The 27468-nt window shown below is 38.5% G+C and overlaps 4 protein-coding genes and 2 pseudogenes across 7 annotated transcripts; 5 read left to right on the forward strand and 1 right to left on the reverse strand.

The window, feature by feature from the left end:
- The first annotated feature begins 5269 nt into the window (after positions 1-5269).
- LOC147298618 (cysteine-rich receptor-like protein kinase 15) lies at positions 5270-8534 on the forward strand (annotated as a pseudogene). Its single transcript, XR_015122454.1, has 7 exons — positions 5270-6121; positions 6462-6584; positions 6755-6867; positions 7001-7211; positions 7341-7581; positions 7743-7896; positions 8083-8534. The product of XR_015122454.1 is annotated as a cysteine-rich receptor-like protein kinase 15 (transcript).
- Positions 8535-9096: 562 nt separating this feature from the next.
- LOC147298619 (cysteine-rich receptor-like protein kinase 10) lies at positions 9097-13071 on the forward strand. Of its 2 annotated transcripts, none has more exons than XM_086245304.1 (7): positions 9097-10203; positions 10721-10858; positions 10989-11110; positions 11263-11473; positions 11578-11815; positions 12063-12213; positions 12422-13071. In XM_086245304.1, exons 1-7 carry the CDS (start codon positions 9408-9410, stop codon positions 12632-12634), a joined length of 1869 nt encoding a protein of 622 aa, XP_086101430.1. In that variant the 5' UTR covers positions 9097-9407; the 3' UTR covers positions 12635-13071. The 2 variants fall into 2 exon arrangements, with proteins under 2 accessions (XP_086101430.1, XP_086101422.1); XM_086245296.1 differs by having other exon boundaries at positions 9103-10203; positions 12305-13071.
- A 681-nt stretch (positions 13072-13752) lies between these two features.
- Positions 13753-14328, forward strand: LOC147298620 (cysteine-rich receptor-like protein kinase 25). Its single transcript, XM_086255651.1, has one exon. It carries the CDS (start codon positions 13753-13755, stop codon positions 14326-14328), a length of 576 nt encoding a protein of 191 aa, XP_086111777.1.
- LOC147298621 (cysteine-rich receptor-like protein kinase 10) lies at positions 14299-16825 on the forward strand. The gene is made up of 7 exons (XM_086245234.1): positions 14299-14589; positions 14823-14960; positions 15112-15233; positions 15351-15561; positions 15674-15911; positions 16007-16157; positions 16242-16825. Exons 1-7 carry the CDS (start codon positions 14361-14363, stop codon positions 16581-16583), a joined length of 1431 nt encoding a protein of 476 aa, XP_086101360.1. The 5' UTR covers positions 14299-14360; the 3' UTR covers positions 16584-16825.
- Positions 16826-20110: 3285 nt separating this feature from the next.
- Positions 20111-20890, forward strand: LOC147298622 (antimicrobial ginkbilobin-2-like protein). The gene has a single exon (XM_086255698.1). The coding sequence runs from the start codon at positions 20111-20113 to the stop codon at positions 20888-20890; it is 780 nt and encodes a 259-aa protein (XP_086111824.1).
- A 1983-nt stretch (positions 20891-22873) lies between these two features.
- LOC147298623 (cysteine-rich receptor-like protein kinase 15) lies at positions 22874-26181 on the reverse strand (annotated as a pseudogene). The gene is made up of 7 exons (XR_015122439.1): positions 25288-26181; positions 24803-24925; positions 24572-24699; positions 24212-24422; positions 23834-24071; positions 23539-23689; positions 22874-23426 (listed from the first exon to the last, which is right to left on the reverse strand). The product of XR_015122439.1 is annotated as a cysteine-rich receptor-like protein kinase 15 (transcript).
- Between the last annotated feature and the right edge of the window lie 1287 nt (positions 26182-27468).

Raw genomic sequence — 27468 nt, forward strand, 5'->3', positions numbered from 1 at the left:
CATCAGCGCAAGCTGTAAATGAGTATCACGCCAGTCGCGGAACTCGAGAGACCAACCTCATTGAGGGATCATTTCCTATGGATACCACCCTAGAGGTCACTGATTTCCAGGCTGAATCTGGACACTTCAAGGACTAGAAACTCGATGACATGGATATGATCGGCACTTGTGCCGTATTTATTTTCTGAATAATGTTTTTCTTATTCAAATTATTTTGGTGATTTATGACTTGGATTATTTGTTCTGGAAATTTGGTTATGTTCGAATATGATTTAATTCAATAATATTATTCATACATGTGATCCATTGAATTAAATTTATAAATAAGCATATTTAGTGGGGAAGTTTGTTGTCTGGCACACATGCTACTACGCACACCATACTCCAAGATCGGAAGTATTTTTCAAACTTATTGCTTACTCATACCTCTGTGACAACTATATCAGGCCAATCCAACCTGATAGAGAGCCATGGCAAAGTCCATTTTTATGTTGTCCAATGGTACTAAATTACCATTAATGTGGCCTTATATTCTCCAAGTTCCAGAAGAACGTTGTTGAGTTTTAAGGATATTCGAGCCAACGGTTATCACGTTGAAACCACTAAGGAAAATGGAGTGAAATATTTTTGCATAACCTCTAATTTGTATGGCCAGAAGCGTACATTGGAGAAATTGAAATGTCTCTCGAACGGTCTCTATATGACCACCATTAGATCGATTGAGGCCAATTACATAGTTAACCAGAAGTTAACCAATTCGAGCAGTTTCTTGCTATGGCATGACCGGTTGGGATACCCAGGTCAAAGTATGATGCACCGTATCCTCAATTCATCACATGGGCATCCCCTTACTAATAGGGATCTTGTGTTTAGTGACACACTATGCCAAACTTGCTCGCTCAGAAAGTTGAATACTAGATCATTATATGCAAAGACTAATAAAGACTCCACTCTTTTCCTGCAAAGGATACAAGGGGATATTTGTGGACTTATCCAACCACCATGCGGACCATTTAAATATTTCATGGTTTTGGTTGATGCATCGACAAAGTGATCACATGTTACACTATTGTTCACAAGAAACACTGCTTTTGCTAAACTTCTCGCCTAGAAGGCTCACCACACGGATTATCCTATAAAGTCCAGAAGACTTGATAATACTAGAGAGTGTACATCGAAAACTTTCGATGATTATTGCATGTCCCTTGGAATTAATATTGAACATTGAGTTCCCCATGTTCACACCCAGAATGGTCTCGCAGAAGCGTTCATTAAAATATTATAAATGATTGCACGAACCTTGGTTATGCGCACCAAGCTTCCAATTTCTGCGTGAGGCTATGCAATCTTGCATGCAGCCATGTTGGTCCGATTGAGGCCCACGGCTAGCCAACCTTACTTCGTGTTACAGCTGGTGACTGGGTACGGACCTGTCGTTTCGTACTTACGCGTATTTGGGTATGCAGTTTACGTGCCAGTTGTGCCTCTACAACGTACCAAAATGGGTCCTCAACGAACGATGGGCATATATGTCAATTATGAATCCTCATCCATTATACGCTCTTTAGAGCCCTTAACAGGTGATCTCTTTACTGCCAGATTTGCGGATTGTCACTTTGATGAGACAGTCTTCCTGCCGTTAGGGGGAGATAAGAACGTCACCGTTCCTGAAGAACGACGTGAATTGACGTGGAATGTCCCCACTATGTCTCATCTCGATCCCCGAACGGCACAATGTGATAGCGAAGTGCGGAGAATTCTAGATCTACAGAGTATAACTCATAATATGCCAGACGCATTCTCTGATCTAGCTATAGTGACGAGATCACATATACCTGCTGCAAACGTGCCTACAAGGATATCCGTCCCTGAAGGACGTGTCGTCCCAGATGGACAAGGTACAACTATAGCGGCTAACTAGTCATATGTCCCTGCCCAAAAGTGAGGTTAACCACTAGGTTCGATAGACTCTTATCCCCAGAAGAGGATAAATTTGGCACAAACGAGTACCCTTGACATTGCGATCTCAATCGATCCATCTCACGAAATAGTTCCGGATTATGGGTCCGTCCTAGGATAGACGGCTTTGGGGGACGCCCCAACGTTTGAACCCACTCTCGATAACATAGAGATCTTTATAAATTATGCATGCTTCAGTGAGCTTTGGAATCGAAATGAAATTATCATCGATGATATATTTGTATTTGCGGTAGCTACCGAAATTATAACTAGCGATGACATCGAACCTTGCTCCGTTGATGAATGTCAACGTCGAGACGACTGGCCAAAATGGAAAGAAGCAATCCAGTTCGAATTAGATTCCTTGACAAAGAGAAAGGTGTTTGGGCCTGTCGTTCCTACACCTTCCCCATATTAAACCTGTAGAATTTAAATGAGTATTTGTAAGGAAGCGTAATGAGAAAACGCGATTATGAGAGACAAGGCTCGTCTAGTGGCGCAATGATTTTCTCAACGCCCTGGGATTGATTACGAGGAAGTGTATTCTCCTGTAATAGACGTCATAACATTCCGCTACCTTATCAGTTTGGTAGTTTCCGAAAAACTGAGTATACAGCTTATGAATGTGGTCACTGCTTATCTCTATGGGGATCTTGATACAGAGATATATATGAAAGTTCCCGAAGGACTTAAGATACCCGATGCAAATAGTTCTAGACCACGGAACACACTCTCCATTCGTTTGAGGCGTTCACTTTGTGGATTGAAATAATCCGGACGGAGGTGGTATAACCGTCTAAGTGAATATATGATCGGGATGAGATATGTGAATAATGTTCTATGCCCTTGCGTGTTTATTAAGAACAAGTTCCGGTTTTGCTATTGTAGTTGTTTATGTCGATGACATGAATCTAATTGGTACTCCTGAAGAGATCAAGGAAACAACGAAACACTTGAAGTTGGAATTCAAGATGAAAGATCTTGGGAGAACGAATTTCTGTCTCGGCCTGGAGCTTGAGCACCGTGCAGATGGAATTCTAGTTCATCAATCGAATTACATCTAGAAGATGTTAAGGCGCTTTAATGAGGATAAAGCGAAGCCTTCTAGCACGCCCATGATCGTCTGTAGTCTAGATCCTAAGAAAGATCCGTTTCGTCCCGCAGATGATAACGAAAAGATATTGGCACCAGAAAGTCCCATATCTAAGTGTAATAGGTGCATTATTGTACTTGGCTCAATGTACTAGACCAGACATCTCATTCGCTGTGAACTTGTTAGCTAGATATAGCTCTGCGCCAACACGCCGCCACTGGAATGGCATAAAAGACATTTTCCGCTACCTTAGAGGTACGACGGATATGGGCTTATTCTATCCCTAGCTACGCATCAAGGAATGGATCGAACCCCCTCGATCCTCGGAACGATGCCCGCCTTGTTGGATATGCTGACGCAGGGTATCTATCAGACCCGCACAAGGCGCGTTCTCAAACTGGTTATGTCTTTACCATTAAGAATACAGCAATATCTTGGAGGTCTACGAAATAGACCCTTGTTGCTACCTCTTCGAATCATGCTGAGATTCTAGCCCTTCACGAAGCAGTTCGTGAATGTATATGGCTAAGAGCAGTTTCCAAACATGTTTGAAGTACGTGTAGGCTGAATTCCACCACTGATGAACCAACGATTATCTATGAGGATAATGCCACTTGCATCCAGCAGATGAAGACGAGTTTCATCAAAGGAGACAACACCAAGCATATTGCACCGAAGTCCTTCTTCAATCAACAGCAACAAAAGCATCAAATGATTGAAGTCAAGCAGATCCGATCTCAAGACAACCATACAGACCTCTTCACCAAGTCACTGCTAAAGTCCACGTTCTTGATGCATGTTTGTGGTATTGGTTTGCGTAGATTGGCTGATTTACCTAGTATGTAATCCTCAGGGGGAGTCAACATCAGGGGAGTATCCCGAAGCATACTCGCTTGACCATCGTGTATTTTTTTGTCCTTCGTCCAGGGTTATTTTTGTCCCACTGGGTTTTGTTACCTGGCAAGGTTTTAATGAGGCACATCTTGGCATGGTCACCCTACTCATAATACATCCTGAAGATGTGTTGATATGTATATATGCATTTGCTCATCTTTTCCCTTCGACCACGGGTTTTTCCCATTGGGTTTACCGGGCAAGGTTTTGGTGTAGCAACTCTAATGCACCCCGCTCCCTTTGACATACTATCTGCTTATGATCCAGAAGATATGACTTCACCTACTTTCGAGGTTCTGATGCGATTACTCCACACTCACGCGCGTTGCACTCTTTTTCCTTCGACCAGGGTTGTTTTTGTTCCCACATGGTTTTTATTACATGGCAAGGTTTTAACGAGGCAACTTAGAAGGGCATAGCAGAGACAACACTAATGACATGGAATATCCAAGGAGGAGTGTTGTAAATATAATATTATGTGTGGCTATTCCTGTAATTAGTTGTATGGGGCATACTAGTAAATAGTCAAAACCCTAGTAAACTCTACCTCTATATAAGGATATTTATAAGATGAATGAAATAGACAGATCATATTCTCTCTGCCTCTTTTTTCCGCAAACCCTATTTTTTACATACTTTTACAACGGTTTCCATATTGTGAATAAAATATTCATAGCATAGTAAGTTTAGGCAAAATAACTACCGGTCCTTGTGGGATTCCTCTTTTTGTTTAGATGAAGTTTGGCTTTTAGTTAAGAGATGAAGGTTTTGGGCTTGCATCCTTGTAGAAGCTTTGCCACCCCAATTAGCAGAGAAGTTTCCTTGCTGATGACAACTTGACACGACGAATTGAATTTAAGGGTCAATCCGTGTCTTTTTTCTTTTTGATTTTTTTTTGTTTGATTTTCTATTGGGATCAATGGAATCCATGTCTTTGGGTCTCCATATTATGGTTGAACAAAAAGAGAAATGGCTTTTTTGATAGGAAAAAAAAAAAAAAAAACAAAAAAGTTTGTCTCCTTAATTACTGAACCGTAATATTTTCCCACACACGTTAGAAACATTTAAGTGGGTAGACTCTAGGTTCATGAACCAAATGTCCATCGTCAACTCAAGTCAACCAGCTAGCGCTTAATTCAATTTTCATTTTTATTTTATCTCATATTCTGAATCTCATAAGTAGTTCTCTAAATATCAAAAGTGTGATTAATGAACTGAAACCGTTAATTGTTACACAGTTATCATACATGTGAACTTGATGATCATCTAAAGAGCAAACTGGGCTTATCATCATCCAAAATAAAGATGCTTTCCTTACAAAGTATGTCGTCCATGACCCTATTGTTTATGATCTCCATCCTTAGCTTGCTCATTTTGACCAGTATTGAAGCTGCTGTTACTTACGTGAGCCATGTATGTCCAAACACAACAACTTTCATCCCCGTCGATGAAATCTTTTACGATGCCTATAGCTTCCAGTACAATGTCAACAAAATCCTCTCCATCCTCTCGTCAAATGCCAACCGTGACACCAGTTTTTACAACACCACCGTCGGCGAAACCTCAACGGAAAAAGCCTACGGACTCTTCCTCTGTCGCGGGGACATTGTTGGCACAAACGTTTGCAAAGACTGCGTAGCGACCGCAACCGTGGACGCAATCCAACGCTGCCCTACCAAAAAAGAGGTTGTGATATGGTACGAGGAGTGTATGGTACACTACTCCAACAAGTCATACTTCTCCAGTTCTCCTCCACGGCCAAGTCGCCTTTCGTGTCCCTTTGGTACTGGGCGGAAAATGTAACGGACCTGACTCGGTTTAACCAGGTACTGGCGACTAGTATGGATAAGGTAGCCACTGATGCTGCCTATGACCGCCACAAGTTCGCCACCAACAAAGCAAGCTTTAACGGGTCAAGTTCGATTTATAGCCTTGGGCAGTGCACGCAGGACCTGTCCTCAGCTGATTGCCACAGTTGTCTTCAGCAAGCCATAACACGACTTTCAATTTGTTGCAGTGGAAGTAAAGGGGCACAAGTTCTATATCCCAGTTGTAATGTTTGGTACGATGATTTCCATTTCTGGGGGAACTCCACCGCAGCACCCGCGTCTTCACCAGCGGCGGCTCTTCCCTTCCCTCCGCCTGTCTCAGTTGCAAGGCCTAAAGGTAATCAAAGTGCAATAACGCATTATCTACGTACGGGCCAGTTCTCTGTTTTTCAATTAGGTCCTTATAATTTTAATAATTTCAGTAACGTATATTTGGTTTTTTCAAACATTCCTCAAATAAACAAAATGCCAACGAGTGAAATGGGGTTGGGCTAGTTGGCCAAGGACAATAGCTTCTTGCACAACCAGGTTCGAACCCTCCCCCTCCCTTGTAATAACAAAGAAAAAAAAAATGCCAACATTCATCAATTTCTAAATTATTTATGCACAAATTCAGTATAATGACCTAAGAAAGAATATTATTCATACATGAAGAAGCGAACTCTCACATGGACGTCCTAAATTAGTTTCATACATACTCATTATCGCCGGTATTGTTGCTCTGGTTGTTGTCTGTGTGGTGCTGGTCTACTGCTTCGTACGAAGGAGAGTAAGAAACAAGTACAATGTGGCCCTCCAACAAGAAAGTGGTAAAATCTTATTAATTTCAAAATTACTCGATCTGGCGTAAAATTAATCAAAATTTAACTACGATTTGTTTTGGATTACTCTTTTGGTTATTTAGTAATCACAAAAATGCTTAAGTGCAGCTTTAATTTTTGAGAAACTCATTAATTATTTGTTTAATTAGTTGGAAAAGATATAGAGACTGTGGAATCCTTACAATTTGACTTGGGAGTTATCGAAACTGCCACAAACAAGTTTTATGAGGATAACAAGTTAGGTGAAGGCGAATTTGGTGTAGTTTTCAAGGTATATATGAATATATATAGTTCTAATTGCTTGTGATTAGTTCACTCGATCTGTACAACATACTGTGAACGTACTTATTACCATGGAAATGATTGGATAAAGTTATGACTATATATATAATGTACCTTGTCAGGGAACACTTGAAAATGAATAAGAAATAGCAGTAAAGAGGCTGTCAAAAAGCTCCAGACAAGGTGTACTAGAATTTAAAAATGAGGTTGCATTGGTAGCCAAGCTTCAACACAGAAATCTTGTACGGCTTCTGGCATTTTGCTTGCAAGGAGAAGAAACCATACTCGTCTATGAATATGTGCCCAATAAAAGTCTTGATTATTTTCTATTTGGTACATATGTCATCCGTCATTTGAATGTAATTCAATTTGTTTGTTAATTGACTAATTGTCTACATAATTCTTTGCAATATTTGACTTAAATATAGTACACTAGTGTTTGCTGAATTACTATGAATGCAGAACCCAAAAATCGAGAGCAATTAGATTGGTTGAGACGTTGTACAATAATAGGAGGAATTGTTCGAGGAATTCTATATCTTCACGAAGATTCAAGGCTTAGAGTTATACATCGCGATCTGAAAGCTAGCAATATCTTGTTGGACGGTGATATGAATCCAAAAATATCAGATTTTGGGATGGCAAAAATGTTTGGAGTTGATGGTCAAACTCAAGGAAACACCAAAAGAATTGTGGGGACTTAGTAAGTTTCACTTAGATATTGCAATCTAATAATGTCAAATAACATATGAATGATTTTCTTTTCTCCAATTTTTACTAAAAAAAAAAACATTTTCTTTAGTTATTAATTGTGACTAATTTTGAACTCATATGTGATTGCAATTATTTTGGACATGCAATCAGTGGTTACATGGCTCCCGAATATGCTATGGAGGGATTATATTCCATAAAATCTGATGTTTTCAGCTTCGGAATAATTTTGCTTGAGATTATAACGGGAAGAAGGAACTTTTTATGGTTTCATCTTACGAATTGTGCACCTACTCTTCTAGCACATGTAAGAAAGTTTTATTTACATTAAATTATGCATAACACTATTTGTAACACATATTTAATAGAAGCAAGATTCATATAATTGAGTCCCACTTATATTAAATATGCAGTACCAGTACGGTACAAAAATGTGAAATACAGAGTATTACCCTTAAACTACACAGTTTTGACAACTAATTATTAAATGCAGGCTTGGCAATTATGGAATGAAGGGAAAGTGTTGGAGTTGATTGATCCATTGTTGAAAGATTCATGCAGTCCAAATGAATTTTTGAAATACATCCACATTGGATTATTGTGTGTTCAAGAAGATGCAAACAATAGGCCAACCATGTCATCAATTGTTCTAATGTTGAAATCTGAAAGCATTGAGCTTTCCATACCTGAGCGGCCTGCATTCTTTACAGGAAGGTCTACTAGTTATCACCAAGATGACCAAATAGGTGTTCATGGTGGCTCTGCCAATGGTGTGACAATTTCTGAGTTTGTGCCCCGTTGAGATATGTTACACAACTTTGGTAATTATAATGGACTCTATATCTTCTCATCCTGTGAGACAATGCTAAAATATTTGTGTAGATTCTTTTCCCTTTGCCAGCACAAGTCGTTTGTTGTATAAGGGAAAATGTTAAACCATGCACTTCCAAATCTCAATTTTACAAGATAGGCTCAATATTTTTTTCTAATTTTACATGTAAGTTGTATGACTTGTGTCAATAATGTATGTTTGAGTAGTTAGTTTTACAAATTTAGCCAAGCCCAACATGAAACACATTAGGAAAGATCAAACCCAACAGGTCTGTAAGGGAGGCCCAAACGCAACCTGAGATCCTCACGCGTCATTCTTCACTTCCGTCTCCATCCATCTTATGTTTTGAATTTTCAATTATTTATTTTTCAACGAATTTGACTGAGATGCCGTTCAAGACACAGCAGACATGAAAGTGGCTTGACTTTTGGATCATTCAAGCTGGCGCCACATCTCGGTCATAAATTGTCTTTATTTCATTTTTCACCTCATCATCCGATTTCATAATCAATGACTTCAATTCAGTTAATAAAGGTTTTGGCCAAAAAAATAAATAAATAAAGGTTTTCGTAGTGAATTTAATTATGAAATTTGGTACGACTTTTGTTCCTTTTGGTTGTACCGTTCTAGAACCAAATAATCCTCACACAATCCATATGATCACTTTGGTCCCCATCTTCCTCTGTTTTAAACTTTGTTATTTCCTTGTCTCTTCCTCTATTTTTTTTTTCCTATGAATTTCATGAAGACAATGAGCAGTGAGATATCTTTCAAAGTTTCAACCCACACACACAGAATGGTACAAAGAAACATTAAAGCTGGCTTTAGCAATGGGGTCATTGACCAGACCCAAGCCAATCAACCTGTCCTGCACTGACATATACATACATATCAATTGCATATGCATATGATCTTCATCCCAAAGAGGAAGAAGCAAAGAGTAAGATCAGGGTCTGATACTCTGATCACCAATTTGTATCAAAATTATGCCAAAAATGACCCTCTTGTACTTTCTCTCTATTCTCATTAGCTTCCTCAGCTTCAGCTTCACCACTGAAGCTGATTACCTCTACCACATCTGCCCAAACACCACCACCTTCACCCCCAACTCCACCTTCCAATCCAACCTCAACCGCCTCCTCTCCACCCTCTCCTCCTCCAACGCCACCTTCAACACCGGCTTCTACAACGCCACCGCCGGCCAAAACTCCCCCAGCGCCGTCTACGGTCTCTTCCTCTGCCGCGGTGACGTCACCACCGAAGCTTGCAAAACCTGCGTCGCCACTGCAACCTCCGAAGCACCTCAACGCTGCCCAATTGAAAAAGAGGTGGTGATCTGGTACGACGACTGTATGCTGCGGTACTCCAACCAGTCGTTCTTCTCCGTCGCAGCCGAGTCGCCCGCCGTGTACATGTGGAACACCCAGAACGCGACCGACCCAACCCGGTTCAATCAAGTACTGGGGACGAGTATGAGTGAGGTGGCCGCCGAGGCTTCCAGTGACGGCGACAAGTTCGCGACCAACCAAGCGAATGTTAGTGGGTTGATTAATATGTACAGCCTCGGGCAGTGTACGCTGGACCTGACCACAGCAGATTGCAATCGGTGTCTTCGGGGGGCTATAGCGCAGTTGCCAACTTGTTGTAATGGAAAGCTTGGGGGACGAGTTCTGAATCCCAGTTGTAATATCAGGTATGAAGTGTACCCTTTTTACCAGAGCTCTACCGCTGCACCGGCGCCTCAGCCGGTGGCTCTTCCTCCTCCGGCGGCAAGGCCTAAAGGTAATTAAAGTGCAACCCACTTGCCACTACCATGTTAATGAATTGAATTGTGTCAAGAATATGCATGAATTTAATAATCTCCATCATTTCACTATGACAAACTTTAGCACATAACAAAATATACAGTTAAAAACTTCATAATCATGGATCAAAATATTTAGTCAAAAAATTCATAGTTAAAAAATTCATATATAGATGTTTATTGGCCCTTTCGGAATTGGAATGCCTCAGGGTAGATTGTGAATAAATTATGCCTAACAAGAATTTTTGGCATATGGGAATAGAAAGGTAAGAATTATCAGATTAATTTTTGGCTAATAGGTAGCTTACTTTGGACTTTGGAATATGGGAATATGGTTTTGAGCTAATAGGTAAGTAAGAATTATCAGATTCATTTTTGGCTAATAGGTTGCTGACTTTCGATTTTGGTGTATGGGAATGTGGTTTTGGGCTGTGGCTGTTTCATCACTTTCTTCATATTTAGTTTTATCAATCTAGACTACTATTGTTTATGCAGGAAAAAGCAAAATCCCAACGCACACAATTGTCGCCATTGTTGCTCCAATTGCCGTGTCCATGCTACTTTTTGTATTGGGCTGCCGTTTCATAACTAGGAGAGCAAAAAAGAAGTACAATGCAATAGAGGAAGCAAGCGGTAAAAGAAAATAAATTACAGTTTGTGACATGATCATAAAGATCTTCTATATCATCATCTTAATTTCTACATTATGCTCCAGTAGTTAAGTCTTTTGAAAACTCAGTGCATTCACTGTTCGGTTGTGTAGGTGAGAATGACATGACTACTGTGGAGTCTTTGCAATTTGATTTTGGTACCATTGTAGCCGCCACAAACAATTTCTCTGATGAGAACAAGTTAGGCGAAGGTGGATTTGGTCAAGTTTACAAGGTATGAAATCAGTGCTTATTTAAAGTCTAGAAAGTTTCCATTTCCTGCATGAAAATCTTAAATCTGAATAATTTCAGAACCTAAGAACTAAGATGGGATTAAAAGTTTTGTAAAAATCACCATTCTATTGATTGATTAAAGTTTCTTCTCAGGGTATTCTCTTGAGTGGGGAAGAAATAGCTGTGAAAAGGCTATCACGAAGTTCTGGTCAAGGTGCAACAGAATTTAAGAACGAAATGGTATTGGTTGCCAAGCTTCAACACAGAAATCTGGTTAGGCTATTGGGATTTTGCTTGGAAGGAGAAGAAAAGATACTTGTTTATGAATATGTGCCCAACAAAAGCCTTGACTATTTTCTGTTTGGTTTGTACACTGAAACATCTGATAGTCTTTCCTTATGCAAAAGCATTAGTTCAATACGTATTTGAATCCAATTCCTTGATTACTTGCTTTTGATGATTTTACAGACCCTGAGAAACAAGGACAATTGGATTGGTCAAGACGTTACAAGATTATTGGAGGGATTGCTCGAGGAATTATGTATCTACATGAAGATTCCCGGCTGAGGATTATACACCGTGATCTCAAAGCCAGCAATATATTGTTGGATGGGGAATTGCATCCAAAAATATCTGACTTTGGCATGGCTAGGATATTTGGGGTTGACCAAACTCAAGCAAACACAAATAGAATTGTGGGAACATAGTAAGTTCTCATTCATCTTTTCTTTTCCCATCACGCCTTCTGTTTTGCTCTGTCTTGATACTTTGTAATATCTGGATTAACTCATACAAGAATGATATTATCTTTGAATCATAGTTCATGCTCTGTGTATAGTGGAAGCCAATTAGCCTTAAATAAAATTGAAATGGATTAAATTTTCAAATTGAATATGAAAAGTTTCCTCATTATCCTTTTGCTAAAATTTCTATACTGATGGTGCTGCTTGTAGTGGATACATGTCTCCGGAATATGCAATGCACGGACAATTTTCTGTCAAGTCCGATCTATATAGTTTCGGTGTTTTAGTTTTAGAAATTATCAGTGGCAAAAAGAACAGTCATTTCCTTCAAATGGATTCTGCTGAGGACCTCGTGAGCTATGTAAGCTTAAACCGAAAACTGTAGTTTTGTTCTTCTGTGCATCTTGACTACCATTGTTAACAACATAAATTAAACTGTTGAGTTCATGCAGGCTTGGAAACTATGGAGAGATGGGACAGCTTTGGAATTGTTGGATCCAAGTCTGAGAGATTCTTATTCGAGGAGCGAAGTTATGAGATGTATTCATATTGGGTTACTTTGTGTTCAGGAAGATCCAGCTGACCGGCCTACAATGCAATCGATAGTTCTCATGCTTAATAGCTACTCTGTTAGTCTGCCACTACCCCAAGAGCCAGCATTTGTCTTTCGAAGTAGAGCGGAGGGGTACATGCCAAAGATAACACTGGAGTCTGGTCAATCAATCAGCAAGTCAACTCCGTCTATTGATGATGGATCTATCACCGAAGTATACCCTCGATAGTTTGAGTAAATTCACAAGGTCTTATCTAGAAGTAATATCTGGTTGCATATGAATGTTGTTAGGACTCTGAGTTTCAATATCTTTATTTTGAGTAAAAATTGTATCTGCCTACTATTAGTGTACGACCCAGTCCATAGTCTTAGGACCTATACATGTGAAGACCAAAGAGAGAGAAACCTTTTCCACATAACGTGATAGACATGTTTTGGCATTCACACCTGTGTGTTGTCGTCTTAGAAAAGACTTCTGGTTTGTGGTCTGGGTTGAATCTTGTTCAGTTTATGGTTGCCTACCCCTTTAAATCCTTGGTCCCAACACAGGCACAAAGTCAATCCTCAATAGGAAGAACGTATAATGAGATTAATTAGGTAGTTCTGGTCACATCACTGTCTTGTATTAATGGCTGGAGTTATGAATACAAGCTTATTTTCTGGTCATCTTAGACTCTCTCTGTAAATAATCAATAATATATAACATCAAATACCTACAATTTGTAGAAGAAGCTTGATTTTTACCGCAGTGAGACCGACACATGAGGTGGTCGTGGTGAGGCCAGGGGTTGTTAGCTAGAAAGGCAATGGGGTTCGCCGAAAGAGTTCCAAGAGGATTTGCAACCTAAGGCAGAGTGCTCAGCTTGTTATACAGAATAATGTATTTGAGTGTAAAATAACAATGACTGATGGCTACATGTTCCTAGACCAAGAGTCTCATCCTAATACCCTGAAAATGCATGAGACAGCTTCAAATTCATATGGTTGCATAAAATTGAACCCTTCTTCAATTATTGAAGACCGAAAGAAAAACAAGAACACAGTTTGGCTGAAAAGTCCATCCCATTAGTCTTGTCCCTCTATCCCCAATTCGTATTCATCAATGACTTTTCAATAATCTTTGTTTCCACAATTCAACTCTTATTGGCCACCAGCTAAACGATTGCAACCTCACAAGTCATAACTCCTGTCAATTTATTGCATAGTACATCTTAAAAAGAACCAGAGAGGAAAAAAAAAATGAAGAAGAAAAGAAAAAATTAGACCGTCAAACACGGCCTAAAGATACAATAACTAAACCCTTTTAAGAGGAAGTGATGATGAGGAAGCAAGAGATTGATTATCACAATGCCTTCCTTCAATGTGTTGAACATGACCCTTGTGCTTCTCTCAATGCTTGGCTTCCTTAGCATTAGCTATAGTGAAGCTGCCCCAGGTTACCGGTACCATGTTTGTTCTAACACAACCACTTTTACTCCCAGCAGCACCTACCAGTCCAATCTCAACCACCTCCTCTCTTCTCTCACCTCCAACGCCACCCGTGACGCCGGATACTACAACACCACCGTAGGTGGTGGCAGTGGAGACTCCAACGCAGCAGTCTGCGGTGCTTTTCTATGCCGTGGTGATCTCACACTGGATGAGTGCCAAGAATGCGTGGCTACCGCAGCCAAAGAGGCAGTCCAACAATACTGCCCTTTACGAAAGGTTACTGTAATCTGGTACGACGAGTGCATGCTACGCTACTCCTATGTATCTTTCTTTGGCAAAATTGTAGAAAATCCCCGTGTTTCATTGTATAGCATTGTGAACATTACTGAGCCTAATCGCTTTGCTGAGTTGCTGGCTGAAACAATGACTGGCTTGGTGGCTCTCGCTACAAATGCGCCATCCCGTGCAAAAAATTTGCGACTAAAGAAGTAGAATTCACAGGGTTCCAGCAGTTGTACAGTCTTATGCAGTGCACACCAGACCTGTCCAGCGTGGCTTGTAACCGATGTCTTCAAAGAGCTATTGCTGATCTTCCCAGTTGTTGTTCTGGGAAGCAAGGGGGAAGAGTTTTGGCTACTAGTTGTAATCTTAGATACGAAGTGTATCCATTTTATACAAAGGTAGCTGCGACACCTCCCCCGACGCCACTGCTTCTTTCTCCTCCACCTCCGGGTTTAGTAACAAGGCCTCAAGGTAAAATTGCAAGGATCATGTTCATGTACGTATTTGGTCTTGTTTAATTTATTCTGTTGAAACTAGTATCCCACGTCGGAGAAATAATATCTTGCATAATAGAATGTAAGATCTTCAACCTCTTTATCTATTGTTAGTTGATTGAGTTGGATATTCTAATGTTTATAGTATTAGAGGGCGAAACAATATTTTTAGATTGTTTTATTTCTTATGTGTATTAATATTGTGTGCAGGAAATGACAAAATCTCATTGTTAACTATAGTGGCCATTGTTGTTCCAATTGCCATATTGATATTGCTTTTCCCAGTATGTTGCTTATTTCTTGGAAGAAGAGCAAGGAAAAAGTATGATGCTTTACATCAACAAAATGGTAAACATTTAACTTTTTTACTTTAATTCCTTACCAAACCCAAATTATGTTCATTTTCATTTCTCTAGTACAATTTGATTTCCAATCGTTCTCATTAATATGTTACTTCATATATATTTGTACATTTTAAGTAATTATTGATTCTGTGTAGTGGGCAACGAAATTACTAGTGTGGAGTCATTGCAGTTTGATTTGGCTACAATTGCAGCAGCCACAAAATTGTTCTCTGATGATAACAGGTTGGGGGCAGGTGGCTTTGGTGAGGTCTACAAGGTTATGACTTTGACTTGGCAAATTTCATGAAATTAAAAAAGCATGCAGATTTAAATGTGTTGGAACTCATGAATGTTAATATAAGATGTTTGCAAAACTGGTTTCAACGTTTTTCAGGGCGCACTTCCTAATGGCCAAGAAATAGCTGTGAAGAGATTATCTAGAAGCTCGGGCCAAGGCGCTGAGGAGTTTAAGAATGAGGTTGTTTTGGTAGCTAAGCTTCAGCACAGAAATTTGGTGAGGCTATTGGGATTTTGCTCGGAAGGAGAAGAAAAGATACTTGTTTATGAATATGTGGAGAACAAAAGCCTTGACCATTTTCTATATGGTACTCTGTGCCCTCCTAATCAAGGAAATCTTTCCCTATGTTAGTATGTCTGCATGTGAATCAATTCACTTATTCTAACTTGCATATTTTCTTCTGGAAAACGTGTGTGTAGACTCTGAAAAGCAAGTAAAATTGGATTGGTCAAGCAGATACAAGATTATTGGTGGGGTTGCTCGAGGGATTCTCTATCTCCATCACGATTCTCGGCTTAAAATCATACATCGCGATCTTAAAGCGAGCAATGTATTGTTAGATGGGGAAATGAATCCAAAAATTGCAGATTTTGGCATGGCAAGAATATTTGGAGTTGATCAAACTCAAGGAAACACTGGAAGGATCGTTGGAACATAGTAAGTAATACAGAACTTTGTTGATGAGTTCAAAATTTCATTTCATAATACCATATTTTAACTAACATTGCTTTATTGATGCTGCTGGTTTGCAGTGGTTACATGTCTCCAGAATATGCAATGCATGGACAATTCTCTATTAAGTCCGATGTGTATAGTCTGGGTGTCTTGATCTTAGAGATTGTAACTGGCAAGAAGAACACTAGTTTCTATCAATCAGACTGTGGTGAAGACCTTATGAGCTATGTGAGTACTGTATAACTTAAATATTTGTAATTTGCATTTCTTGGTTATTTAATTGTTGCAACATTTTGAATTAAATGATTGCAGGCTTGGAGACATTGGAGGGATGAGAGGCCCTTAGAATTGTTGGATCCAAGTTTGAGAGGTTGTTATTCAAGAAATGAAGTAACTAGATGTATCCATATTGGGTTACTCTGTGTTCAGGAAGATCCAGATGACAGACCCACAATGCAAACCATAGTTCTCATGCTAAGCAGTTACTCTGTTACTATGGCATTCCCTCAAAAGCCAGCATTTTTTCTTCATAGTAAAACAGATCAGCTGAGAATGCCAACAATAACCTCTGAATCATCTGATCGTCAACCTACTAGCCATTCTTTGTCATATTCTGTTAACGAAGCATCGATCACTGAATTATACCCCCGATAGTACCACAAACAATGTGTGGTCCAGCACAAGTACCTATTAACAAGTGATATAAGTGGTGTAACTTGTGGTTGTTTTGTCCCTCAGTTCTCTATAATATCAAAAAGACTTAAAATGACATTCCTAGTTTCAGAAACATTTTTATGCATGAAATTAAAAAATTAATACAACCATAGAAGCTGCTAAGCAGCAGAAATACAAGGCATACCTTGTAAGAAAACAGATGAACAGTGCAGATCCATGTAAAATAAATTCTCTTGTGATTTTCTTTGCCGGACTATGCCATGTATTAACGTATAGTTGGAAAATAAGGCTTGAACCAATATAGTGTGCAAATGTTTTGCTTGTGTGCTTATTAGCATTACGTTTGTATAACTGTAGTGTATAAGCCAGCTGCATGATGATCAAGAATATCCGGTATTCACACTTGGTCCGGATGAGAACTTATGTAGAATCTTTTTTGCCAATCTTATATAAAAAAACTTTTCATACATAAATGAATCTCATATAGAATTCCGAATTCCCTTATAGCATCCTAGAATTTTGTATAGGTTCCCGGATTTCTATATAAAATTCTGGATTTTTATATAAAATCTTGTCTGAACAAACTTCATACATGAGATTGGAATAAATGATTCTCAAAGTTGATAGAGAACCCTAATAAAAAATACAACCAATAGTCATAGTTTACCATCTAGCGTCATAAACCTATCATTATATCATTAATCATTATCATGTAGGAAACACAATATTCAGGACCCTTATGCTGGAATTCCCCTGAACCAGCGAGATAACTTTTCTAAACACAATGACAAAAGTCACAAAACCATTAAAGTTTCCATTAGAAAATAGTGGCCACAAGGACATTGACCAGCTGTCCTCAGGACTTTTCATCGATGACTTTTCACTTATCTTTATTGGATGACTTTTCACTAATCTATATTGAGAGATTTTCATTCAGATTTTTTAATTTTAATTTATTGATTAAAATCTTATGGTTTTTAAAATTTTAACTATACTTCAATAATATTGTAATCATTCTATGTTACATAATATTGGTCCATTAGTTTTTTTTTTTTTTTTTCACACATACCAAGCGCCGAGCACTCGGTGATCATTTTTTAGTGTTTGGCAGTGTATTTTTACTTTTTTCAGCCCAAAATTTCAGAGTTAAAACCTACCATGCAGTCTCCACAAACCTCATTCTATACCCTAAGAAAGTATGATGTGAACCCGTACCCTGTACCCTAAAAAAAAAAAAACATATTTATTTGATAAGGCAATGATCAAAAAGCTTTATTTAAAAAAATGGTAAATTACACAAAAGTACTTCAACTAACCACGGTATTTCACTTGAGTACCCCAATAAAAAAAAGTTGCTCGTAGGTACCTCAATTACTGATTTTGCACACCCAGGTACCTTCGTCAACTATTTCGTCAGGGAACCCGTTAATTGTCCACGTGGCACACTGACATACCTTTAAAAAAATGCCACGTGGACAAAAAATAATAAAAAATGAAATAAACTTTAAAAAATGAAATAATTATTTTAAAAAATTAAAAAAATTAAAAACACAATAACTAAATCAAAAAAACAAAAGAATAAAGAAAAAATAAAAAAATAAAGAAAAAATGGAGCACTTGCAGCACCCCTCCCTCCGCCTCCCACCCCTCCCTCAGAGACCCACCCAACCCAGCCACCCACCCCTCCGACCCCAGCCACCTTGTCACCGACCCCAGCCACCACGCCGTCGACGCACCTGGCCACCCACCCTCTCTTTTCCGCCCCTCTCCTTTCTCTCTCTCTCTCTCTCTCTCTCTCTCTCTCTCTCTCCCCGAAACCCCAGCCCCGAGCCCTTTTCCCTCCTCCTCCCCCGCGTCGGCCACCCAATCTAGTGAAATGGAAGTATACTACTGCCTGTCCGTCTCCAAAACCTCAGAGATGCGAAAGCATTGGAAGCTTCATCCATATATGGCAGCCTCTGGCTTCCACAATATGTTCTCAATTCCAATTTTCAGAGCCGATCAATTGGCTCAGTGCGGTCCTGCATAGCAAGCCGCTCTGACACATCACAAAGTGAGGAGGGAGGAGGGCTCGGGGCTGGGGTTGGGCTGGGTTTTCGGGGAGAGAGAAAGAGAAAGAAAGAGTTAGAGAGAGAGAGGAGAGGGGCGGGGAAAGAGAGGGTGGGTGGCCAGGTGGGTCGGCGGCGTGGTGGCTGGGGTCGGCGACAAGGTGGCTGAGGTTGGAGGGGTGGGTGGCTGAGTTGGGTGGGTCTCGGAGGGAGGGGTGCTGCAACAATGCTCCATTTTTTCTTTATTTTTTTGTTTTTTTAATTTAATTATTGTGCTTTTAATTTTTTTAGTTTTTTAAAATAATTATTTTATTTTTTAAAGTTTATTTCATTTTTTATTATTTTTTTGTTCACGTGGCATTTTTTTAAAAGTATGTCAGTGTGCCACGTGGACAATTAACGGCTTCCCTGACGGAATAGTTGACGAAGGTACCTGGGTGTGCAAAATCAGTAATTGAGATATCTACGAGCAACTTTTTTTTATTGGGGTGCTCAAGTGAAATAGGGTGGTTAGTTGAGGTACTTTTGTGTAATTTGCCCTTAAAAAAAAAAAAGGCTTTATTTAGAAAGAAAAAAAAAAGTCATATGGTTTTTTTTTCAAATAAAAAATATTTGAAGGACTAAACTCTAATTTTTTCATATTTATTTTCACAAAATTTGACCGCCATGTTAACAATGGCAACTTAACCACGTAGTCCTGTCAATTTATGCACAGTACGTACCTCAACTCCTCTCAATTTGTGACCGTGGCATTGACTATATGGAACTTATGTGAGAATCTTTTTTGCCAATTTTATACAAGAAGTTTTTCATGCGTAAAGAATTTTCATATAAGATATCGAATTTTCGTATAGAATTCTAGATTTTTGTAGAGATAGAGAATCCTTGTCAAAAATACGACTAGTGTAGTCACTTTACCATCTAGCGGCATGAACCTATCATTATATCATTAATCAAATCATGTAGGATACAAAATATTTAGGACCAAAGTTATGCTGGAATTTCCCTGAACTAGCTAAATAACTTTTCTACACACAATGAGAAAAACATTAAAGTTTGCATGAGAAAATAGGGGCCACAAAGACATTGACTAGCTGTCCCCAAGGACTTTTCATCAGTGACTTTCCACTAATCTTTATTCCCACAAAAGTTGACCGCCAGCTTAACAATTGCAACTTCACCACTCCTGTCAATTTATGCACAGTACACCTCAACTCCTGTCAATTTGTGACCGTGGCATTGACTAGCTCTCCTGATCAAGTCAAGCAGCCCTTTTTGCAATTCTCTCATTGCCATGATTAATAAATTCACTTACTAAACCAAAAAGATGGATTAACTGAACCCATTGTTACAACTTCTATCCATATAAACATAGAACAAGTGGCCCCATATCCATGTCCATATAAATAACTTCTATCCATATCCATATAAATATTTTAGTTTAACTTTTAAGTACAAATGGTGCCACATTTTGATCACCAGTACTACTACAAAACCACTTTACTTATTACCTTGCTTTGTTTTATAATAGTACTGGTAGATGTAGACCATGTTCGTACGAACCCTGTTGGTTACCAAAGAGGCCATCTCTACCACTACTGTTATGCAAATCAAACATCAAATAGTATGAATGACGTGTTCCAGAACAACGTCAATCTCCTTCTCTCCAACCTCTCCTGCAAGGCCTCTGAGTCGAGCTTTTACAACTCCACTGCTTGTTCGGGCGATCAAACAGCCTATGCCCTCTACCTTTGTCGAGGGAATGTTACCCAGCAAACCTGCCACGATTGCGTTGCCTCTTCAGCCCAATTCCTCACTCAAACCTGTGTCAACCATAGAGAAGGTATTGTATGGAGTACGGAGTGTATGTTAAGATATTCGGACAAAAATATTTTCGCCTTGGGAGATCATGGAGCGGGTACTTATTACTGCAGCTCAGAAAATGTGACCGATGTGGTTCAGTTTAATCACAAATTATCAATACTGGTTGAAGACCTTTTTGCTAAGGCGGCTTATGGTTGTGAAAACCCCAGTTTTGCTACCGGGGAAGCCAAAATCAGTGAATTTACAACTATGTATGGGCTTGCTCAATGCACTCCTGATATAACTGGATATGAATGCAACCAATGCTTGAGGTCTATCATGGTTTTGTATGACAATAAATGCAATGGGAAACAATGGGCAATGATTTTGAAGCCTAGCTGTCAAGTGAGGTTCGATCCAGTCCCTGTCTACTAGCTATATATAGTATATGAGTACTGCTATTTGGATCATCCTAACTAATTTTGTTGTGTACCATTTCTCTAATAGAGGTGTGGAGGAATCCACATTAGGTGGTCTCACCTCTATTAAAAAATTGGTACACTATATAGTCAATTAAGATGATCCAAATAATTTTATTCCTTTATATATATAGCGAGGCGAAAACTATGTCACGTGCTTCCTTATCATGCACTATGCTGATCGATCAAGGCCAATACAACCAATTATATATATATATATATATATGTGATGGTTAATATAATAATTTGGGAATTTTGGGGGGAGGTTCAAGAACAATTTGAGCTTCTGCTTGATGAGGAGTTAATTCTGTATGTTACAGCTTGTAGTGTCTTAAGCCTATGTTGTTTGTTTGTGTTGTACTTCTGGTAGCAGTGAGGTTGTATTAGCAGTGCCATTGTTGATTGGATGCTTTGTTGTCCTGTTTTACTTTTTGTTTTGAATAAACCTTACTATCTTCTTTTTGGTTATATAGGAGGGAATCCAATTATGGACTTATTTAAATCTTACCTTACTCCATTCACATTCACTACTTGAGCTAACCCTAAAGGCTTAACTCTCATAACTTCTCTTTCACCTAACTTGTGCCACTAAAATCCATTCATATAAAATCCCAAATTCCCATATAGCATCCTAGCTAGAATTTTGTATAGGTTCTTAGATTCCATATAGGATTCCGAATTTTCATAAAAAATCTTGTCCGAACAAACTTCATACATAAGATTGGAATAAAGGATTCTAAAAGTTGATAGAGAACCCTAGAAAATAGGCAAAAGTTCAATATAGCCACTTAATTATATATATAGGTCATTTCAACTGGTCCATGAACAAATTAATATTTCAAATGACTACCCCAACTATGATCTAAATTGAAAAATAGTTGTCTGTTAGTTAAGTGCCTAAGTGGCTTTTATTGACTAGACTTTTTTTAATGACATGGCTGCCATGTGGACTAAAAATAATTTAAAAATCCAAAACATTTTAAAATGTTAAAAACTAAAACCAAAATAATAAAAAAAAAAATTAAAAACTAGAAAATTTCCCCGCCTCCCATATATCCTTCTCCCGTGCGCCTCCCCTCCTCTCTCTTCCTCTCTTTCATTGTTCTTTGGTCTTTATTTGAGTTTGGGTTTGAACAATTTGGACATATTTTGCACAATTTTTATTTTCATTGTTTAGCTTTAATTATATCAAATCTTTTGGGTTGTTGTTGCATGTTGATAAAATGGATTGAAGGGGGAAAAAGGTCCATCCACACAATTTCTCCTTCTCTCTCTCTCTCTCTCCCCTCTAGTTTCCAGAACTCTCTTCCTCTCTCAACAATCAGCGGAAATTTAATTCTGAACTACCCACGCAGCCACAACCACATCATCCCACTATTTGAAGTCTGAAGCAAGTTGCCAAGGTGGGTATTTTATATGGGTCTCTTAAAAATTGAACCCAAAGTTGAATTTCTCAATCCTGCAACAAAATGAGTAATTCAATCACACATGAATGAAGAGGAGGTCAAGATGATGAAGAATATCACCTGACCCGACCCGTCCGGCCACTTAATTAAGACCTTGAGTGACGAGGTGACGAACTGCTCGACGAAATGATTTCGTTGCCCAAAACTTGAGGAGACGAAATCTAACTTTGGGAGACGAAATGATTTCGTCTCCTAATTAAGCTATTTTTTTTTTTTGTAGTGAGGAATTCATTTCGTCTCCTAAGCTATTTTTTTTTGTAGTGAGGAATATATGCTATCCACCTTCTCTAATCTACCTTCTCCAGAATCTTCACCGACTTTCTTCTTTATTATTCTCATTATGTAATGTAAATTCATAATCGGAACGGTTCATTTTTTAAATCTAACTATGAAGATCATCTCTACTGCAAAAAATTAACCAAATCGAAAATCGTTTGATTATGTAACTGTGATCAAATAAACAGACGGTTTTGGTAACAATTTGATTCACCGTTTGTTTATTTGATAACGATTACATGACCTATACAGTTCTTTGATTATATATGTACGTATTCAACACTAACTAAACAATGAATATATGAACCACATCATTGAAAAGGAAAATAAATAAAAGGGATGCAAAATTACTATACAAATTGATAAACCCAGTTCTCATCTCCAAGCACTAAATAGCGAGGATATAGTTCGGTAATTAAGGAAGCCTCATTTTGGATGCTTTGACACCTCTGAATTACTCTTGGATCGATCCAACTCAGTTGTCACCTGTGAATTATTCTCCCATCTCAAAGAAGTAGCAGAACCAACACTACTGTGCATAAAAAATGCTGGTTGTGAGGGTAGTGGGAGAGTGAGAGAGTCGTTATTAAGCATCAGAGCAACAGAAGTCATGGTTGGCCTGTCAGCTACATTTTCTTGCACACATAATAGCCCAATGTGGATGCATCTCATTGTTTTCGTTCTTGAACCAATCCTCAATTGGGGGTCAATTAAATTTGAAGCTGTCCCTTCCCTCCAACTTTTCCATGCCTGCAATGATTTGTGAATATGCATGTAGAAACATAATTAGAGATCAATTTCTTTCTTTTGTTGCATTCATTAATTGCAGTAATACATCGAAACTATACATATTTTTACTTACATAGCTTAGAAGATTTTCTCCATTCTCTTCATGAAGAAACCAACTACTTTTATGTCCACTTACTATCTCCAAAATTAACACACCAAAACTATAGACATCAGATTTAACAGAAAAGTGTCCATGCATTACATACTCTGGAGCCATATATCCGCTGCATATCAACAAAAAAAAAGCCAACTTTAACTAGCATGAATGAACATTTGTGCATGAACTATTGATATTATATATATATATAGCTTAAAACAATATATATATATATATAAGCCATGTGGATGCGGCATATCCTGATACTTACAAGGTCCCTACAATCCGACTAGTATTGCCCTGTGTTTGATCAAGTGCGAATAATCTTGCCATACCAAAATCTGAAATTTTGGAGTTCATTTCGGCATCTATTAAAATGTTACTAGCCTTGAGATCACGATGAATAATTCTAAGACGAGAATCTTCATGAAGGTAAATGAGCCCTCGAACAATGCCTACTATAATTTTGTAGCACATATCCCAATCCAACTGTGCACGCTTAGCTGGGTCTATATATTCATACAAAATAAGATTTTTGTTATATGTAATGCTTGTTGCATGCATGTCACACAAATGGATTTCTAGCTAAATAGCATTTTAATGTTAGTAAATTAGTAATAAAAAAAAAAAGGTAGAATTCTAGCCATACCAAATATGATGTGATCGAGACTTGCGTTAGGAACAAATTCATAGATGAGAAGCCTTTCACTTCCTTCTAAGCAGAAACCTAGGAGTCCAACTAAATTTCGATGTTGAAGCCTGGCTACTAATAAAACTTCATTTTGAAATTCTAAATCTCCTTGTCCAGATTGGATAGAAAGTCTTTTCACTGCTATATATTCTCCATTGGAAAGTCTACCCTGAAAAAATATCAAAACAAAACGAAAATAAAAAGAATAATATAAGTTGCATTCAGGAATCTGACATTTATGTAGTTATGGTACTTATACAATGTTGCTCTATTCATATAAGATATATATATATATATATATAATGTATCATATATTACTCTGTAAACTGAGCCAAATCCACCCTCTCCAAGTTTATTAGCTTCAGAAAAGTTATCTGTGGCAACTTTGATGGTACCAAAGTCGAATTGCAAGGATTCCACTGTTTTAATTTCATCTGCATCTTTGCCTGAAGGGCAATTGAACCAAAAAGTACTATCATTTAGGCTTCCCCAGCCCAAAACTAATGGAATGTTAATGTTCAATAAAGTTCATTTTGTTTTAGTACGTACCTAGACATATTTCAAGTTTTTTCTTCGTGTTCCTGATTCTTAAACAAATATAGATAGATATAACTAGTACCAGAGAGACAACGATTGGCACAACAACACTGATGACAGTCTTACTCTTCGATCCTAAAAAAATCAGAAATATTCTGTGATCAAAGCGCGCATTCTGGATATATATTAAGTACTATCAAGTGATCAAAATATTCCACTAGCTAAAAAATTAAGAAATTAATCATGATCAGTACTTATCGTCAACTATTAATGTTTGAGAACCCAACAAAATCTGCAGGTAGCTAGAAATTACAAGGAAAAGTGAAATTAATTCCCTTGTTGTGCCCAATACATTAAACACATAAATCAATAAATAAACAGAATAGGTAGCGGTAGCCCAGATGTCCAATTCATATGCATCTTAATTAAACCTATATACGTACTCCATGTTTTAATTGTTACATCCAAAGCATAATCGGACAGAAATGTATACATACCTCCTGAACTTTTGATATTATTGGTTGAAGGTGGCGGTGGAAGTGGCGGCGAAGGCAGTGGTGACACAGTTGCAGGGTCAATGAAGGGGTAAACCTCAAATCTAAAGTTACAGCTGGGATAAAGGACTTTTCCACCCTTTTTTGTCATACAACAATCTCTAAATTTGACAAAAGCACTATCTAAGCAGTAAATGCACTCTACCTTCGTCAGATCTGGCGTGCACTGTACAATTGCATATATTGTTTGGACAGTCACAGTAGTTGGAGCGATTCTGTTAAATGCAAACGTACGAAGAGAACCATTACCTGCAGCTTCAGTCTTTAGGCTGTCAAGTAAGGTCGAAAGCTCTTCATTGAACTTATCCACGTCTGACCAGGATACATCTTCTTTGTTCGGTATCGCGAAACCGGGTAGATAATTCGGTTCGGCGTCTATGGAGCGGTTTGCGTAGCGTAACATACAATTGTCATACCAACCAATAGCTTCCTTCTGGTTGGGACAGATCTGTGGAAGAGCATGTGTAGAATCATTAAGGCAATTACGGCAATCTTTGGCGTTGACATCTCCTCGACAGAGGCCGATTGCATTAACTTGATCGTCAGAGCCTCGGGCGTAGGCGTTGTCGTAAAAGCCATATCCGTTGCCGTTGTTAGAGGGGAGGGAGGTGAGAAGGGTATTGAGGTTTTTATGGTAGGTACTATTAGTGGTGTAGTTGCCTCTTACGTATACGCACTCGTGGGCTAAAAATGGAGGCTGAGCCAGGGCTAATTGAGTGATGATGATCATGAGTAACAAAATAATATTGGGTGAAAGGAAAGACAGAAATCTTGATGAGGAAACCATTGCCAGTATTGTGAACGTACCTGTTGCCCTTAATTTGCTGGTCTGAGATATTTATTTATGATCAATATATGTAGCTCTATCTAGCTAGGCATGTGAATATATATGCGAAGAAAACTAATCCGTACAGAACATAAATTAAATTAAGGATTTTACATAATATTTTGGTAGTGTTCGGTTTTGTACAAAATTGTAAATCAACCTTAGATACAGTAAATTTTATTACAGTAAACTAATTAAGGACTTTCAGGTGGACTCCCAAGTCCCAGCCACAGTAGAAAAATCAATCTAACCACTTAGCGACGACTTTGATTGAATTTGGTTTGTCGCCCACCACTCCCATCCCTATCAACTTTCTCTTTTATTAAATTCTGACAAGTACTACTATTCATCTTGACCACAAAAAAGAAAAGAAAAGGAAAGACAACTACTTTTACACTGATTTGTAACGTCTAACTTACGGAGCGACTAGCGAAGTTGGAAATGAAAGCCAATTTGAAATTTAGGAAACATATAGGTCTCCCACCAGCTGAGAGACCCATTCCCACCACACAGAGGAGAGACGATTTCGAAGTAGAGATGAGAGTGAAAGACTGAGAGAAGCAGCTGAGAGATTAGTCATTAGAGACACAGGGGTTTGGGCCTCGGTTTAGGCTTGAATTTCACATTCGCACACACACCACACACGGCCCAAACGATAAAATTAAGCCCAAATTTTACAGCATAATGTATTTGAGTGTAAAATAACAATGACTGTTGGCTACATGTTCCTAGACCAAGAGTCTCATCCTAATACCCTGAAAATGCATGAGACAGCTTCAAATTCATATGGTTGCATAAAATTGAATCCTTCTTCAATTATTGAAGACCGAAAGAAAACAAGAACACAGTTTGGCTGAAAAGTCCATCCCAGTAGTCTTGTCCCTCTATCCCCAAGTCGTATTCATCAACGACTTTTCAATGATCTTTGTTTCCACAAGTCATGACTTATAGCTCTATAATTCAGGTAATGTTGTCATTTCACAATTTCAGTTGAAATTACACATTCGGGCTTCAGGTGGGGGAGATGTAAGAAAAATTACCAACTTGACCTTTAATCCAAGTATTGTTTTTTGGTTATTTACTAAAATCCCCCTTTGGCGGAGAATGGTGGCCGGATCATTAGTGTGGACGATTTGGGGGATATTATAATTGGAGGGCATGTATAATTAGATTCCATTTGTATATTTGGTGGAATCTGGCATATCTTAACCAACCCTTTTTTATGGGCTCACGGTGCATTACAATTTCACTTAGGTACAAAAGAAAATAATTGAAGAATTGCTCAACGTCAAGTACGT

The sequence above is a fragment of the Dryas octopetala genome, chromosome 1, assembly GCF_963921425.1.
Source record: "Dryas octopetala chromosome 1, drDryOcto1.1, whole genome shotgun sequence".
NCBI lineage: Eukaryota > Viridiplantae > Streptophyta > Magnoliopsida > Rosales > Rosaceae > Dryas > Dryas octopetala.

Bases quoted from the DNA above. Each gene is read 5' to 3' on its own strand.
- LOC147298619 (XM_086245296.1), top strand. From the start codon at position 9,408: ATGCCAAAAATGACCCTCTTGTACTTTCTCTCTATTCTCATTAGCTTC. The intron at 10,859-10,988 runs GTAAAAGAAAAT...TCGGTTGTGTAG, and splicing joins TGCAATAGAGGAAGCAAGCG to GTGAGAATGACATGACTACT. The intron at 11,111-11,262 runs GTATGAAATCAG...GTTTCTTCTCAG, and splicing joins GATTTGGTCAAGTTTACAAG to GGTATTCTCTTGAGTGGGGA.
- LOC147298620 (XM_086255651.1), top strand. From the start codon at position 13,753: ATGCCTTCCTTCAATGTGTTGAACATGACCCTTGTGCTTCTCTCAATG.
- LOC147298621 (XM_086245234.1), top strand. From the start codon at position 14,361: ATGCAGTGCACACCAGACCTGTCCAGCGTGGCTTGTAACCGATGTCTT. The intron at 14,961-15,111 runs GTAAACATTTAA...GATTCTGTGTAG, and splicing joins TGCTTTACATCAACAAAATG to TGGGCAACGAAATTACTAGT. The intron at 16,158-16,241 runs GTGAGTACTGTA...AAATGATTGCAG, and splicing joins GTGAAGACCTTATGAGCTAT to GCTTGGAGACATTGGAGGGA.
- LOC147298622 (XM_086255698.1), top strand. From the start codon at position 20,111: ATGGTGCCACATTTTGATCACCAGTACTACTACAAAACCACTTTACTT.